At 49.8% G+C, this 17793-nt stretch overlaps 1 protein-coding gene across 1 annotated transcript in view; it reads right to left on the bottom strand.

Moving 5' to 3' along the window:
* srcap (Snf2-related CREBBP activator protein) overlaps positions 1 to 17083 on the bottom strand; it is a 91655-nt gene extending 74572 nt beyond the window's left edge. Inside the window, 5 exon segments of the mRNA XM_072567607.1 lie at positions 564 to 749; positions 890 to 1159; positions 5227 to 5466; positions 6260 to 6332; positions 16839 to 17083. Of these exon segments, the coding sequence (XP_072423708.1) occupies positions 564 to 749; positions 890 to 1159; positions 5227 to 5376 (606 nt within the window). The 5' untranslated portion in view covers positions 5377 to 5466; positions 6260 to 6332; positions 16839 to 17083.
* Between the last annotated feature and the right edge of the window lie 710 nt (positions 17084 to 17793).

The following is a 17793-nucleotide window of genomic DNA, read 5'->3' as shown; positions in this document are numbered from 1 at the left end:
GGTACACTCCTGGTCTCCTCCTCGCAGGAGGGACAGCCCCAGAATGAAGGCAGCTCAGAGAAAGTTCACTCCGCTAATTCCCAGGACAAGGGGGTGGCTCGTGGGGAAAACATGGAGGGGGTTTGGGCCCGTACATACTGGGGTTGATCTTACTGAAAAGGTCCAGGATGGTGAGGGCTGGGGTGGGGGAGAGCGAGCGTGAGCGCGAGAGAGAGGGTAGAGGCTAAGGGGACATGGAATCTCCCTTCCTGGGGCAATCTGGAACTAGGGAGATGGGAGGTTTCAGAAGAAGAGGAGGAGAAACGCCATCTCACTGATACTGGGAGGGGTTCTCCCGTCTCCCCCATCCCCCAGTGGAGACTGATCAACGAATGCACTCGAGGCAGAGTTTGAGAGCGTTTTGACGGAAGAGGGGTGGGAAGGTTAGGCAGGAAAGCAGGGAATGAGTCCATGATCCGACCAGCCGCCGTCTTGGGGAACAGCAGGGCAGGCTGGAGGGGCCGAATGGCAGCCTCCTGCGCTTTGGGATCCCGGGTCTGGGACGAGACGAGATGAGCCCTCACCTTCCTGGCGACGCCACGCTTCCAGCGGCGCTCCTGAGCAAAGTCAGCTGACAGCCACTGCATTTCCTCGCACAGGTAGTCCCAGTGGGACTTGGGCCTGGCAGCTTCCTGGACCCGGTTCAGTCTCTTCAGGGACCACAGGCCCTCCCGCCGCAGCTCAGCGATACGATGCTCAATCTTGGCCTCCTGCAGCCGGGGTGGGGGGGGAAAGAGAGCAAGAATAAATGCAGCACGGTCACTACACAGAGCAGGAAACTAATCCAGAGACACAAGAGTGGGGGGGGGGTGGGCCCCAGCCACCGCAGCCAACTGGGCGAGGTACTCACGTGCTTGGCCTGCTCCGCAATCTCAGCGTGCGCCTTGTCCCAGGCCGGCCCCTTCACGGCCTGGTTACAGGGCCCGAGGTCAGGCACCCACAGCCCGCAGGCCAGCTCCTCCGCCGGCTGCAGCTTGGACGAGGCGAAGGTGGCGGGTCCGTCCAGCGAATCATTGGCGAGCGACCCCACGTGAGCGGGGGAGCCACCTGCGCTGGAGGCCGGCGAGGAAGCAGGGGAGACTGGGCTGCTGCCAGTCATTCTCTCCTTGCTGTGTGCAATCTGCAAAAACAAACAAAAAAAAAGGGGGGGAAAGAGGGAGAGACAGGGGACAACAAGGCGGTTAGTAAAACGCAGTCAGTGCTCGAGCAGCAGTCGCCAACCACTGAGTCACCCATGAGACACACTGGCAAATAAACATTGAAGAAAATCCCAAGGTGTTTTCAACAGATTATAAAGAGGAAAAGGGTAGCTCGGGAAAGGGCAGGTCCACTCAAGGACAAAAGGAGGGAACTTATACTTCTAGCTGGAGGAAGTGGGTGAGGTCCTTCATGAATACTCCACGTCAGCGTTTCTCAACAAGGAGACGGTGGATGGGGAGGCGCAGGAGTACGTGGTTTTATTTTGACATGCCCTTGAGCATCGAGAGAGCGTTTTTAAAAAAAGCACAAGCGGTTGACGAAATCCCCAGGACCTGACAGGAGCTGTCCCAGAATGCAGAGGAAGCAGGTGAGGATTTTGCACGTATGAAATCATTATCCTCTTGAGACGCAGGAGAGATTCCAGTGGACTGGAAAATTGCCAACCCTGTTCCTTTGTTTGAGGGCAGTAGGGTTAATCCCGGAAATTACAGGCCGGCGAACCTTACATCAACAGTGGGGACGTTACTGGAGAAGATTCTTAGGGACAGGATTTACTCACATTTAGAAAAATATGCAGTTATTAGAGATAGGCAGGAGGATTGTGTGAAAGGAAGATCGTGTCTCAACTTGATTTGGGAGGTTTTCTTTTGAGGAAGTGACAAAGATGATTGAGGAGGGCAGTAGATGTCTACCGGGACTTGAGCGAGGCCTTTGACAAGGTCCCTCATAGTAGGCTGATACAGAAGGTGAAGTCACATGGGATCCACACCAAGCTGAATACAAAACTGGCTTGGTCAGAGAAGACAGCAGTGGTGGAAGGGCGCTTTTCTGACTGCAGATGTGACCAGTGGGGTTTCCATAGGCAGTCAGTGCTGGGACCCCTGTTTCTATTTCTCGTACACATATACATTTTTTAAAAAAATGATTGGGAGAAGGATTCAGATGTTTGTGAACAACCCAAAAATTCGGGGAGCTGCAGATAGTGAGGAGAATCGCCAGAGGATACAGCAGGATGTAGGTTGGTAGAGAAATGGCGGAAGAAATTTAATCGGAACAAACGTGAGGTAATGCATTTTGGAAGGTCTACATAGGAGGGTAGTGCACAGTAAATGAGAGAACACTTTAAAAGCATCAACATACAGAGATCTAGATGCACAGATCCACAGTTGCATTAAAGTGGCAACACTTCCAAGGTGGGCAAGATGGCCCATGGCATGCTTGGGGCACAGAATAAAAACTGACAAGTCATGTTGCATCAGCAGAGGACATTAGATAGGTCACATTTGCAATATCGTGCACAGTTTTGCTCGCCATACTACCAGAGGGATGTGGAATCTTGGCAGAGGGTACAGAAACAATTTACAAAGATCTTACATGGCTTGGAGAGTATTAGCTGCAGAGGAGAGATTGGACAAACTCCATTCGTTTTCACTTGAACGTTGGAGGCTGAGGGACGAGATGATAGAACTTGTTAAAAAAAAAAGAGAGGGGGCGTGGACAGTTGGAAACTTTCACCCCAGAGTAGAAAGGTCAATTACAAGGGGACGCATGTTTAAAGGTAGAATGGGCAGCAAGTGCCTGGAACACACTGCCAGAGGTGGTGGAGGCAGATACTATAGCAACATTTGAAACATTTTGACTGAAATCTGAATAGGCAGAGAAGAGAGGGATACAGAGCACATCTGAGCAAACGATTTTGCTGTTCATTGGGAGCCCCTATCCCCATTCATTGCGGTCAACACCCCGACTTCAGGATCTAAGTTTCACTAAGATCACCTCTCCTCCTGAACTCCAGTGGGCACAGGCCCAAAGCTTCTCTTACCAGACAGACCCCTTTATTCCAGGATTCAGCAGAGGGAGCACCAAGTAAAGGATCACTCTGTTCCCCCCCATCTTGTCACCTCCGCCACCCCCTACATCCCCTCCCGCTCCATCCTGGCCAAAGCAGTGAGCAGTGGGACCCAGACCTCTCCATCCCCGATGATTAGATTAGATTAGATTCCCTACAGTGTGGAAACAGGCTCTTTGGCCCAACAAGACCACACCGACCCTCTGAAGAGTAACCCACCCAGACCCATTCCCCTCTGACTGATGTACCTAACACTGCAGGCAATTTAACATGGCCAATTCATTGGATGTGCACACCTTTGGACTGTGGGAGGAAACCAGAACACCTGGAGGAAACCCACTTGGAAGGGTGTGACCTCTTACTGCCAGGGCCCACGGAATGACCAGCCCTCTCCCTCGGGAAAGATGACAGCCTTGGGCCCCTGTCAGATTTTCTTTTTAAAAAATGGGTATCGGTGAGGGGAGATGCAGAAATGGACATTATCCACATCCAAGGCACCAGTGGGCTGCAGATTGGGAACAGAGTGGGACTGGGGACTGTAGCAAAAGCCATGGCCCAGCAGCAGCAAGGAAAGTTGCCACAGGTACCTTGCAGGCTGCAAAGACTGGGTACTAAGAGGACCAGGCAGAATCAAGGATGGTGTGTATTTTTGGGGGGGGGGAAGGGATAGACGCTGGAGAGGGTTCAGAAGAAATTTACCAGCAATGGAGGGTTTGAGATATAAAACTAAACTAAGACTGTTTCTCACTGGAGTGGAGGAAGCTGAAGGGTGACCTCGTTGAGATTTATAAAAGGGTGTACAGACAAGGGTCGAGTGTGCGGGATTTCAAAGCGACAGGACAGATTTCTAACGGGAGAGGAGAAAGATTTGAAGGAGGACACAAGGGCCAACTTTCCCTTTTAAAAAACAAGCACATTTCTGGATGTAAATTTGTTTGTTGAGCTGGAAGGCTCCTTTTCAGACGTTTCGTCGCCGTACAAGGTAACAGCACATACACAGTGGTCGGTCTGTCAATGTCACAGAGCTGTCCAGCCATAGAAACAGATCCTTCAGACCAACTGGCCCATACCATCCTCAATTAAACTAGTCTCACTCACCAGCATTTGGCCCATATCCCTCTAAACCCTTCCTAGCCATGTCCCCATCCAGATGCCTTTTCAATGTTGTCATGGTACCAGCCTCCACCACTTCCTCTGGCAGCTCATTCCCTACATGCACCACCCATTGCACGAAAACATCACCCCTCCCTAGGGTAACTTTTAAATCTTTCCCCTCTTACCTTAAACCTATGCCCCTCTAGCTTGGACCTCCCTACTCTATGGAAAGGACCTTTACCATCCTATACTTCCTATCAATGACAAGTGGTGAATGCAGGTACAGTTTATAATATTTAAAAGACATTTAACTATGTACATGAATCAGAAATACTTGAAGGGACAGGGGCCAGGAGCAGGCATGTAAGATTCATACAGACTGGTTAGATGGAAGGGTCCGTTTCGGTGCAGTATTACTCCATAACTACTGATCAAACCCAGCCAACAGCGGTACAGTTGTAGCTACTGCACAGGACCCTCCTCCAGGCCCGAGGAGGGTTCCCAAAGCACATTTTGCAGGCAGGCAGAGACGATGATCTCTGTTGTGGGCAAGGCCGGAATGAGAGCGCCGATGATACACGTCGGTCATGAATAAATACAAGTGGAAATTCAGGAGGGGAAGTACTAGCGCACAGAGAGCAGGGAGACTGCAGAACTTGCTACGGCAAGGTGAGCAGTGCCGATACAGTTTGGTAGCACAGCACTTGGAACATCCTTGAAAAAGGCAGACATATCATTCACCCTTCCAGTCCTGCCTCAGCAAGACCAAACACAAGAATGGTCAAATTTTGAACATTCACACAAGTTATACCGAACACCTCACATGTGGCTTTTTTGTCCTGATCAGCACAAAGTGATACTTCAGCTTGTGGTATTTTGGGGGGGGGGGGGGGGAAAGAAGAGGAGGAGGAGACATGGAGAAACACAAGAGTGAAAAGGATGAGAGGGATATGTTGGAGAGGGAGAGAGACAGAGACAGAGGACTCAGCAAAAGGGACTGGGCCAAAATGCCACAATGCGGTGCAGCAAACCCAGGCCAGTACCTGATTGTGGTGTGTGTTGTAGTGTAGAGGAAGAGTTGGTCTGCATCTTACACCCGCCAGCTCCACCGCTGATGCTGAGACCCTCCGTGAACTCCAGCGTGGCCAAAGTGCCGGGGACCTGCTGCAGGGCATACTGGGTGCTGACCACATTCTGGACAGCCGGTCTCGGGGACGAGCTGTCCAGGTACTGGGTCCCCTGCTGACCCAGCCTCTGCTCGATGCCACTGAAGAACACCCCACCTGCAGGGAGAAAAAAGGGGATGGGGGGGGGTAGACACAAAAGTAAAGCTTCCTCTACACTGTCCCCCATCAAACATTTCCAGGTCAGGGACAGCATGGGGTTAGACACAGTAAAGCTCCCTCTAACACCGTCCCCTCCCAACACACCAGCTCCAACAATATGGATTCATTCCCACTTCCAGTCAAATATTAAAACAGTAGTGCATTTTGTCAATGGCAGACAAGTTTAAGGGAGAGAAGAGGCACCTTGTTAACTGCAGACTTCAGGATATTTGGAAGGGAATAAAAACAAAAAATTGAACAAACAACTAATCAACGGTCACGTTGGGGATTTGGGAAGAAGATGGAGGATTTTGCAATGGGAGCTGTTGCCAGACCCAGGGATCCAATCAGCAGGGACAAGCTGATTATTCAGGAGGGAAGAACATGGGTAAATGGCTGGCTGCAAGTGGGAATACTTGAGGCACGGGTGGAGCTGACTTGGGGGGGGGGGGGGGGGGGGGGGGGGGGTGTGGCTGAGTCCAACAGCGGTTTTTTTTGGGGGGGGGGGGTGCAATGGAAAGGGACTGGCCACGGTAGTGCTGATACAGCCCACTTCTGCCTCGGAAACTGGGGAGAGGGACAGAGTCGGGAACATGGAGAGGGCACCGAAGAGGACAATCTAGTCAGTCACGGCGCTGGGTGGTTTCGGGTTTGACACCCAGGTGGGCTGGGGGCAATGCTCCCTGAATAGCACTGGTGCAGAACAGCACTCCCACCTCCCCCCACCCCAGGGCACCACGACGCTCCATACCTGGATGCTGTGCAGTCTCCCTGAGGTCTGGAATCTCTCTTCCACGATGTTTGGTTAAGATACGACACGGGTCCTACCCAGTAGGTATGGCGGAGGAGAGAAAAACAGGACAGCCGATTACACATTCTATCCAGGTTTGTCACATCAACATCCAAATGAGAGCTGCCACTCCCTCCCTCCATCACCAATGCACAGCCAGAAACATGTACCTTACACAAGCTGCACTGCAGACTTGACAAGGCCCCTTCAACGACCCCTCGGAAACCCATGGCCTCTACCCAGCAGAAGCAGGAGACACACATTCAAACACCACCCCTTCCATCCCGATTTGGAACTCAACTGGCCACTCCGCTGCTGCTGTTGTTGGTTCGGTATCCTAGAGCACACGGTCACGTCCCTACACCCACTACAAAACAGTCAAGCAGTACCAACTCTACAGGACTACAATGGACCCACGTCGAGAGATCATTACCACTGTCTCAAGGGATGGTGAAAGGCATGTGGGCGTTGCTGGAACTCGTGGGGAGCAACTCGCAAGCAACTCGCCTCCGAACCCCACCCCCACCAAAGCCGGTCCCACCATCGACAAGGCTCAAGTCAGCAGCATGAGAGAATACTCCCCAACTTGTCGGGATGGGGGCAGCTCAGACAACATGGAATGCTTGACACTCTCCAGGAAAACGCAGCACGCCCCCATCAACACTCTCCCTCCACCAATGCAGTGACAGCAATGTGCATCGCACTCAGTGACACACCAAGGCACTAACAGCACCCTTTAGCCTACAAACTACCACACTGCACAGACACACAAGGAACCCAACCACCACGTGGGACATAAATGGGACAAAGTCCCCATCTACATACACACCAGCTCTGGACCAGCTAACAGTCTCATTTTCATCTTCCAATCACATCTTCACCTTCCTGCTGACTGTTTGAGGGGGGGGGAATAATGCCAAAAAAAAACTTTACTCTGTATCTAACCCAGCAATAGTCCCTGTCCTGGAAATATTTAGAACAAGAACAGGCCCTTCAGCCCTTCTAATTTTGCACAAATCCAGATCCTCTATTCAAACCTGCTGCTTTTTTTTTAAAAGAGTCTGCATCCTTCTGTGCCCTGCCCATTCATATGTACATCTTAAGTGGCACTATCGTGCCCACCTCTACTGGCAACATGTTCCAGGCACCCACCACCCTCTGCATAAAGAACTTTCCACGCACATCTTCCTTAAAAATGTTCCCCTCACCTTGAAATAGGGGCCTAAACAGTGTAGACAGAGCTTTACTTTCAGTTTAAAGAGTGTAAAAGGAGCTCTGCCTTCTCACAGTAGCCCCATATCCAAGTTTTGGAAATGCTGTGTCCTAACCACTACTGAATCCTCACACATCCTGAGTAACAGGTGGCGGCCATTCAACCCCTCGAGACTGTTGCCTTTCAATCCAATCCAATCCAATCCAGGCCGCTCTCAGGGACCCTCAACCCCTCTCACTCTCCAAATGAACAAGTCCTATCTCTGCCCTGACACAGCCTGATCCCAGTCCACATCAATATCATCATTTCACAATCCCATCCGTCTGTACAGGATCAGCTCTTGTTGTGAAGCCCCAGGGCCAATAGCGATCCAATTTACTCCGTTTGCTGCCCCCTCCCCCACCAACTCGGAGTGACCCTTCGGTGCGTTACCCCACGGCATAGCAAATCCAACCTGCTGGAGATATAGAGAGCACTCCTGCAGAACCTTCCATGGGGCAGGGTTTCAAAGTCTCACCACCGTGGAGGTCAGAGTCAGACAGCACGGAAACAGACCCTTTGGTCTAACTTGTCCATGCCAACTCTAATCCCAAACTAAACTAGTCCCACCTGCCTGCTCCTGGCCCATATCCTTCCAAATCTTTCCTATCCATTTACTTATCCAAATGCCTTTTAAAATGTTGTAACTGTACCCACATCCACCACTTCCTCTGGAAGTCCATTCCACACACAGATCACTAGGTAAAAGAAGTGCCAGTGTCTTTTTTAAGATCTTTCCAGACACCCTAAAAAAATGCCCGATCATCTTGAAATCCCCCATCCTAGGGAAAAGGCAACTGCCATTCACCTTCTCTACGCCCCTCATGATTTTATAAACCTCAACCTCCCACACTCCAGTGAAAGAAGCCGCAGCCTCTCCTCATGACTCAAACCCTGCATTCCTGGTAACATCCTGGTAAATCCCTTCTGAACCCTCTCCGGGTTAGTAACAGGGTGACCAGAACTGGACACAGTACTCCAGCATCTTATACAACCCTCAACATGACTTCCCAACTCCTCGACTCAAACAGGTCTGAGCAATAGAGGCAAGAGTGCCAAGCAACTGCCCATCTGGACTCTCACAGGCCAAACCCTTACCCCGATACCATGTCACCTGCTGCAGGGCCCTACAGCCAAAGGGAAAGGGGCATCTTCCCTGCAGGAATTTTAATCACCCACAAACAAGGCCATCATCAATTCTTCACTACTTAAAACCCTGATCATCTCAAATCTCCTCTCCAAACCTCAGCATCATCCCAACCTCAACAGCAGGCAGTGAGAAAGACAGACCGCTCTGGTCCTAGCTGTCCAGGAACTGGCCCCGCAGAGAAGCTGTGCTAACGCTACCCCCTGCGCCTCTACACCTCACCAGTGGGAGGGGAGAGCATCCCCGAAGCTGCAAGTGCTGAACTCACGGAATCGATTCTGGCAGTCTTCCTCCTCAGCCAGATGGGCAACGTTTCACAGTTGAACACATGCACCTGCCCGTGTCAAAGTCCAAATTCTCGTAAACCACCAAGAGACACCGTGCACTGCAGCACCAGGGCCTCAGCACACCAGCACTGCAAACCATCACTGTGCAGCTCCCCATCACGTCCTCATCCATGTGTCTCTCTCCACCTGGTGGAGCCCTCACCAAGTCCACTATGACTGGATAAGGGAGCTCCTCCTGCCAAAAGCACCCAGCTAAAACTATTCCGGGAGCCTGTCAATGGGAGAGGAGGAGTGGGGGGGGCGGTTGGAGTTCCTAAGTAGCTGTGCAACTAGGAAGACAATTGGAGGTGGTTCAGAATCAGACAAGGTCAACTTATTTAGACAACAGCAAGTCAGAAGGCAATAACTTAAAAAAAGACATTTATTTCAAAGCACAGGGTTTTACAAATAAGACTGATGAATTCAGTCCATATATCAGAACACAGGACTGGGGTGTCACACCTATTACAGACACTTGGGTAAAGGAATGACAAGATACTCAATGTTTTGGGTTTTACATGCTGTGGGGAGGATTGAAAGGGAAGCAATACAGGGAGAGTGTGGCCACCTTTGATTAAGGCAATTAAAAGGGAATATTTCCAAGGGATTATCCACTGAAAATATATGGGCAGAATTTAGAAATAAAGGAAGGGACAGTTAGCTGGATGGGATTGTACTATAGGCACCCCCAATATTAAAAGGAAATTGAGGAGCGCATATGCAAAATCTCAGAAAAATAGGGCTGTAAGAGTCAGGGATTTTAATTTTCCAAACATTGACTGGGGTTGCCATAGTGTTAAAGGCTTGGATGGTGAGGAATTTAACTGTGTTCAAGAAAATTTTCTTTATCAAGTGTTCCTACTGGAGAAGGAGCAAAACTTGACCTTCTCGTGGGCAAGTAAAAGGACAACTGACAAGTGGGAGGCTTAATGAAAAGTGACGGTGATGATCCACGTACACAGGCATTATGCTCTTGTTAGAGTGAAAAGGCAGGCCGACAAAATTAGAAAACGATGGATGAATAAAAGGGGTTTGAATGAAGAATTATTGAAAAATAATTTAGATAGACAACTTGGATTAATCTCTTAAAAAAGTGTAGAGTGTAGGGGCATTTTTAAGAAGGAAACCAAGGCAGCAATAATTGGGAGATTTTCTTGGCAGAAAGGTTCAGAATATCCAGAGAGATTCTACAAATACATTAAGAGCTTGGGGGGGGGGGGGGGGGGGGGGAAGAGACACTTAAACATTAACAAGGTCGTGTGTGTGTGTAAAGGCTGAGCAGTTGGCAAAAGATACTAAATTAATATTTTGCATCAGCTTCTACTGAGGACAAAAATGGAGGCTAGAGAACTCAGGGAAATAAATATTGGTATTTTGAAAATAGTTGAAAAATGTGGTGCTGGAAAAACACAGCAGGCCAGGCAGCATCCGAGGAGCAGGAGAATCGACGTTTCTGGCATAAGCCCTTCCTGAAGAAGGGCTTATGCCCGAAACGTCGATTCTCCTGCTCCTCGGATGCTGCCTGGCCTGCTGTGTTTTTCCAGCACATTTTTCAACTCTGCTCTCCAGCATCTGTAGTCCTCACTTTCTATTTGAAAACAGTCCACATTACAGGAAAGGAAGTGCTGGAGTTCTTAGAAAATATCAAGGTAGATAAGTTTCCAGAACATTACCTAGTGTACCCCAGGACATTCCAGGAACTTAGGGAGGAAACAGAGGGGGCCCCTAGTAGAAATACTTAGATCATCTATAACCAGAGAAAATGTAAAATGGATAATGTTATGCCATTGTTTAAGACAGACTGTAAGAGATCTGGGAACTATAAACCAGTGGGTCTGATATTGTGGTGGGCACGTTTTTGGAGCAAATTCTGAAAGATAGGATTCACATGCATTTGGAGATGCAAGGAAGGATTAGGGATAGTCAGCATAGCTTTGTGCGAGGGAAATGGTCGCTCACTAACTTGACTTGAGTTTTTTTTTGAGGACAGAGCAGTAGATGCTGTTTACTTAGACTTCAGGAAAGCCTTTTATGGTTCTGCATGGCTGACTAATTCGCCAAGTTAAAAATCACATGGGATTCAGGGTCAGCTTGCTAATTCATGGTAAAAGAGGTAGTGGTGGAGGGTAAGACTGGAGGCCTGTGGTCAGCGGTTGTGCTACAGGGATTGAGCACGGATCCACTTTTGTCTTGTCATTTTGATAATGATTTCGATGAGCGTATAGGAGGCATGGTTAGTTGAGTTCCAGATTACACCAAAGTTTATGGTACAAGTAGTTACAGTTAAGGTGGTTACTTCGTATTAGAGATCTTGATAAATGGGGAATGGATGGAGGGGTGGCAGATAGAGGAGTTCAAGTTGGATAAATGCAAGGTATTGCATTTAGGGAAAACAAGGGCAGGACTCGTACAATTAAAAGTAGGGCCTTGGGCAGTGTTGGAGAAGAGAGACCTCGGGGTTGAGGTACATAATTGTTTAAAACTTGCGTCACAGGTAGACAGGGTGACTGAGGCAGCACTTGCCTTCATTGCTCAGACCTTTGAGAGTGGGACATCTAAGCTAGGGAAGTGGTTGCTGGGCCCGTTCTGGAGATATTTGTATCATTGATAGCTACTGGCAAGATGCCCAGTATACTGGAGGTTGCCCATCATGGTGTCACAGTTTAAGAAAGGTGGTAAGGACAAGCCAGAGAACTGTAGACCAGTGAGCCTGATGTCAGTGGTGTAAAAACAATGACTGCAGATGCTGGAAACCAGATTCTGGATTAGTGGTGCTGGAAGAGCACAGCAGTTCAGGCAGCATCCAAGGAGCAGCGCAATCGACAAGTCGGGCAAAAGCCCTTCCTGATGAAGGGCTTTTGCCTGAAATGTCGATTTCGCTGCTCCTTGGATGCTGCCTGAATTGCTGATGTCAGTGGTGGGCAAGCTGTTGAAGGACAGGATGTACATATATTTGGAAAGGCATGGTTAGCGATGGTTAGCATGGCTTTGTGCATGGGAAATCATGTCTCACTAACTTGATTGAGTTGTTTGAAGTAACAAAGAGGGCAGAGTGGTGGTCATGATCGGTATGGACTTCAGTAAGGTGTTCAAAAAGGTTCCCCAAAGGAGACTGGTTAGATCTCATGGAATACAGGGAGAACTCGTCATTTGGATACAGAACTGGCTTGAAGGATGACAGAGGGTGGTGGTGGAGGGCTGTTTTTCAGACTGGAGGCCTGTGACCAGTGGAGTGCCACAAGCATTGGTGCTGGGTACACTGTTGATACAAATGATTTGGATGTGAGCAGAGGAAGTACACAGTTAGTAAGTTTGTCGAAGACACCAAAATTGGAGGAGTAGTGGACAATAAAGAGGGTTCCCTCAGATTACAGCAGGGTCTTGACCAGATGGGCCAATGGGCTAAGAAGTGGCAGATGGAGTTCAATTTAGATAAATGCGAGGTGCAGCATTTTGGGAAGGACTTGGATACTGAATGCTGAGATCATAGGGAATATTGCTGAACAAAGAGACCTTGGAGTGCAGGTTCATAGCTCCTTGAAAGTGGAGTCGCAGGTAGATAGGATCGTGAAGGCAGCGTTTGGTACGCTTTCCTTTCTTGGTCAGAGTATTGAGTACAGGGAGTTGGGAGGTCATGTTGCGGCTGTACAGGACATTGGTTAGGCCATTCTTTGAATATTGCATGTAATTCTGGTCTCGCTCTGATCGGAAAGATGTTGTGAAGCATTAAAGGGTTCAGAAAAGATCTACAAGGATGTTGCCAGGGTTAGAAGATTTGAGCAAAGATGGGGAGGCAATTTTTAATCTTTAGACAGATGTTGGTTCATGCGTGGAATGAACTTCCTCAGGAAGAGTACAGTTACATTAGATTAGATTACACTAGATTACATTACAGTGTGGAAACAGGCCCTTCTGCCCAACAAGTCCACACCGACCCGCCAAAGCGCAACCCACCCATACCCCTACATTTACCCCTTACCTAACACTATGGGCAATTTAGCATGGCCAATTCACCTGACCTGCATATCTTTGGACTGTGGGGGGAAACCGGAGCACCCGGAGGAAACCCACGCAGACACAGTGGGGAGAACATGCAAACTCCACACAGTCAGTCGCCTGAGGCGGGAATTGAACCCGGGTCTCTGGTGCTGTGAGGCAGCAGTGCTAACCACCGTGCCACTGCGCTGCCCACAAACAGTTATTGAAAAAGACATTTGGAGAAGTTCATGAATAGGAAAGATTTGGAGGGATATAGGCAGGTGTGACTAGTTTAGTTTGGGAGTAAGGTTGGTGTAGATTGTTTGGACCAATGGGTATGTTTCTGCGTTATATTACACGTTAAAACAAAGAGAAGCCTCCAGAACCACCCCATTCTGAGCACAGCAAGTCGGAGGAAGGCTGTGGAGACATAGCAACGAACAAGTGGGATGGAGAGGGCAGAGTAAAGGAAGGCAAAGAGGGAGTGAGAGGGGAAGGGAAAGAGAAAGAGGCAGCTACAGAATGAGGCGGCCAGGGAAGACAGCAAGAGATGGTGAAAGGGAGGGAAGGGTCACAGTTGCAATCCAGACACTGCAAGCACCTGAGGTACCCTCCAAAACAAACTGTAGCAAATCGACACAGCAATATGGTCGGCTGACTAATACCCGCCCATCAAAATGAATCATTTCTGGCTCAGACAACATACATCAGCAAAACCCTCACTGCAGCCATAAAGGGGAGGGGAAGAAAGGGAAACTGCTTCCTCTTTAGATACAACAACCTGGACTACACAATCCTTCAAAACGACACACAAACACGCATCTCTCCTCAACCACCAAAGCCTATACCACCCCTCCACTTCACCCTGCAAGGTGGTTCAAAATCTCAAAACAAAAAAAGGCACAATAATTCCTAACAGGATACAAAACAAGAAAAAAAAGGGGACCAGACAAGGACAGGAGCAGGGAGGGCGGGATTGGGAAATAAAACACAGGCACAGGCTCCTGACGCCTCACAAGAAAAACCAGAGAGTCTATTATCAGCGGGGGCTGTCGTTTCAAACCGGGGAAGAAATAGGACGGGTTATCCACTGCACACCACTCCTTACCCAAAAAAAAAGGTGTAGCAGCAGGGAAGGAGATGTAGGTCTAATTCAGAGGGGGGAGGAGAAATCCCACACGCAAAATCGCGATTTCAATAAGAGCAAAGCCACGAGGAGGAACTGGGCTCCTGTTAACATGCGACAGATGAGAAACTAGAAAGTGGGGGTGGGGGTGGGGAAGTAGAAGAAGGGAGGGGGGGGGGGGGGAAGTAGAAGGGGTGGGGGGTGAAGTAGAAGGGGTGGGGGGTGAAGTAGAAGGGGTGGGGGGTGAAGTAGAAGGGGTGGGGGGTGAAGTAGAAGGGGTGGGGGGTGAAGTAGAAGGGGTGGGGGGTGAAGTAGAAGGGGTGGGGGGTGAAGTAGAAGGGGGGGGGTGAAGTAGAAGGGGGGGGTGAAGTAGAAGGGGGGGGGTGAAGTAGGAGGGGGGGGGTGAAGTAGGAGGGGGGGTGAAGTAGGAGGGGGGGTGAAGTAGGAGGGGGGGGGTGAAGTAGAAGGGGGGGGGTGAAGTAGAAGGGGGGGGGTGAAGTAGAAGGGGGGGGGTGAAGTAGAAGGGGGGGGGTGAAGTAGAAGGGGGGGGGGTGAAGTAGAAGGGGGGGGGTGAAGTAGAAGGGGGGGGGGGGGGAAGAGAGGAAGAAGAAGGGGAAAAAAAACACATTTTACCGGTGGGGATTGCAAACTGCTGAATTGAAAATTCAGCCGCAGGAACAAAATCTGTGCATTTTATTTCTAAACACGTGTCGACACGTGCTTCGCTGGAAGGGTCGCTTTTAGACATAAACACGCGCGCAAAAGCACTCTCTCTTTCTGAAATTGAAGAAATGCAAAAAAAAATTTTAAAAAATAAAAGGGAGAGGACTCGCAATTGTGGAGACGTGCAAAACAGACCCCCCCCCCCAACCACCGAACAAGCCTACCCCTTCAGATTCTGATGTGCACCGTAGTCCTGGTATAAGATGCAACATGGGGGGGGGGGGGTCGTGTAAACATACCGATATTTGCAACAGCCAAAACAGATTTGCCAAAGCCATACGTTTCGAAACAACGCAGTGAACAAAAGTAAAGACGTCTGCATGTGGTTTTTTTTTACAAAAAAATAATCTTTCCAACAATCATGGGAAAAAGAACACGTTCGATCTGAACTGCAAAAAGATTTAAATGAATGAGGCGAGAGTGCAATTTCACATTTTTTTTTGTCCAAAACAGTATCGCCGGCAGTGCACTGGGTGTGGAAGGTGGAAATGCCGGAAAAGAAACGAGGTGGAAAGAAATGGCAATTTAAACAACAACAAAAAAAACAAAAAGACGGCAAAACGGTTTGAGGATGCGAACAGGGCGACTTCAAAGGAGGAGAGAGAGAATTCACCGCGTTTATGTAAGCCAATCTAAGTCGCAGAGAGAGGGGGGAAAAAAATGAATGAGCGCAAAGCAAATGGTAGAAATTGCCAAAATGACGAGTAGGGACAAGTCCAAGAAATGCGGAAAAGGATGAATGAATGCAGGAAAAAAAAAGACACAGATAAGGGAACCAAGAGAGTCAGAAGCGTGCAAAACATGCCAGAAGGGCGAATAGCTAAAAGAACCACAATGTGAGAGAGAGAGGGGAGAATATGTAAAAAGCGGCCAAGCGAGAGCAGGCTTCCCAAAAGTGCAAGGAAAGGTCAAAATGAGAGATTACAGGCAATCCTCCAAAAAAAAGAGTAGTGTGCGCGTTAAAGCCGAGAGGAAGGACAGAATGCATGCAACAGGGAGTGTGTTAAATAAAAAAAACACTCACTCCCTTTTGCAATCCTCACTTTTGCCTAGTGTTAAAAACACGGGCAAAACCCCGAGTGCGCCAAGGCCAAGATGAGCATGCAAAAAAAAAAAGAAAAGGCGAGAGAGAGAGAGAGCAAAATAGCCGAGGAAACAAAAAGAGTTTTTTTTAAAAAAAACGCACAACAGCAGCAGGCAGAAGGAAATGCAAAAAAAAAATAAAAGTGCAAGGCAGATTAAAAACGGGGAGGGCGACCACATGTTCTCAAAAGACCCAGGAGGCGATTTCTCTTAAAAAAAAGAAATTAAAAAAAAACAAGTTAGAGGGGGGGGGGGGAGAAAGAAAAAGAGAGGCAAGAAAACTAAACGATTGCAAAGCGATCATTCTCTTGGTGCAACGAGACACAGAGAGAGAGAAAAAAAAAGGGGACAAAAAAAATGCAACAGTCACTATTACAAACAGATTTAAAACGAAAAGCACGAAATAAAGACACGCGTGCACGCCCGAACATTGCATTGCACTCAACGCATAAGGCGCACGACCCACCCTGAAAGTCCTTGGTGTTCATTTTAAAAAGAGAGAGAGAGAGAAGGGGGGAAGAGAGAGAGAGAGGAAAAAAAAGGACAAGTTGGCCTGGGAGCTGACGTCAGCCAAGGGAGAGGGGTCAGAGGTCACCCTAAGGGATGACCCCCCCCCCCCATCTCCTCGAAGTAAAAATGCACGATTTTTTTTAAAAAATCATATTTTTTCCCCAAGGATACACTCAAAGTGTTTCCCCCTCCCCGACCAAAAAGAAAAATCGCGGTAAGATGATTATTTTTTTTTGGGGGGGGGAAACAACCCAAAAAAATTAAAGATGGCGGCGCCCGCCGCATCCGTCCCCGGCCTCGCCGCTCGCTCTCTCTCTCTCTCTCTACAACCATCATCGTCCATTTCTTTCCCCCCCCCTTCCCGCCGCCCGCCATCTTCAGAGAACGGGCCTCACCTCCCGATGTGAGTCGGAAAATGGCGGCGGCGGCCGATGATCGGCGGAGGAGGAGGAGGAGGGTGGGTTGGTTGGTTGGTTGGTGGGTGGGCGGTCCGCCGCCTGTAGGCCTCAGGCTTCCCTCGCCTCTCCTCTCCTCGCTCTCTCTCCCGACCCCGCGGCCATCCGCCCTCAATCCACCTCAATCCGTCCGGCCCGGGCGCCCGGCTCTCTTTTGCCGCTCGGGGATTTGAAGGGAGAGGGGGTGTAGGGGGGGTGGGGGGAGGGAGAAAGGGGAGGGGGGGGGGGGATGGTGTGTGTGTGTGTGTGTGTGTTATCGCCGATAATGGAGGAGGACGGTTATTTTCCAAGATGGCGGAGCCGGCTTTTCTCTCTCTCTCTCTCTCTCTCTCTCTCGTCGCGCACGCGCGCTCAATCCTTCTCGCTTCCCCGCCCACCGCTCGATGACCTCATCAGGGTCAGGTCTCGCGAGAGTTGCCCCCGAGAGGGGGGGCAAGGCATGCTGGGAAATGTAGTCTTTCCCTCACCTGAGGGAGTCCAGAGTTGGAGGCAGACTCGAACAGCCCCTTCCACCTCTTGGCTGCAGGGTCTGTCCCCGTGAAGGGGCCATGCAGCCCAACAAAGGTGCATTGGGTAGTTGCTGGCCTTCCAGAGCATGAGCCCACACCCCTCTTAGGGGAGGAAGTGAGATGCAGGAGGTCAGCTGAGGGGGGGGGGAAAAAAATGTGTTGCTGGAAAAGCGCAGGAATGAGGGAGGGCTGGTGCCCCGAGACGCCGACTCTCCTGCTCCTCGGATGCTGCCCGACCTGCTGCGCCTTTCCGGCGGGCACGTTCCCTCAGCCCACCTCCTCTCCCCTCAGCCCCTTTCCTACTCCTGTCCCCCCATCCGGATGCCTTTTCGATGTGCGGTCAACGTTGTTACCCTCCTCCACCGCCTCTTCTGGCAGGCTCGCTC

Source organism: Chiloscyllium punctatum, unplaced genomic scaffold (genome assembly GCF_047496795.1).
Source record: "Chiloscyllium punctatum isolate Juve2018m unplaced genomic scaffold, sChiPun1.3 scaffold_613, whole genome shotgun sequence".
In the NCBI taxonomy this organism is placed as follows: Eukaryota; Metazoa; Chordata; class Chondrichthyes; order Orectolobiformes; family Hemiscylliidae; genus Chiloscyllium; species Chiloscyllium punctatum.
The sequence above is the reverse complement of the archived record's forward strand: the minus strand, read 5'-3'. Positions and strand labels throughout refer to the sequence as shown.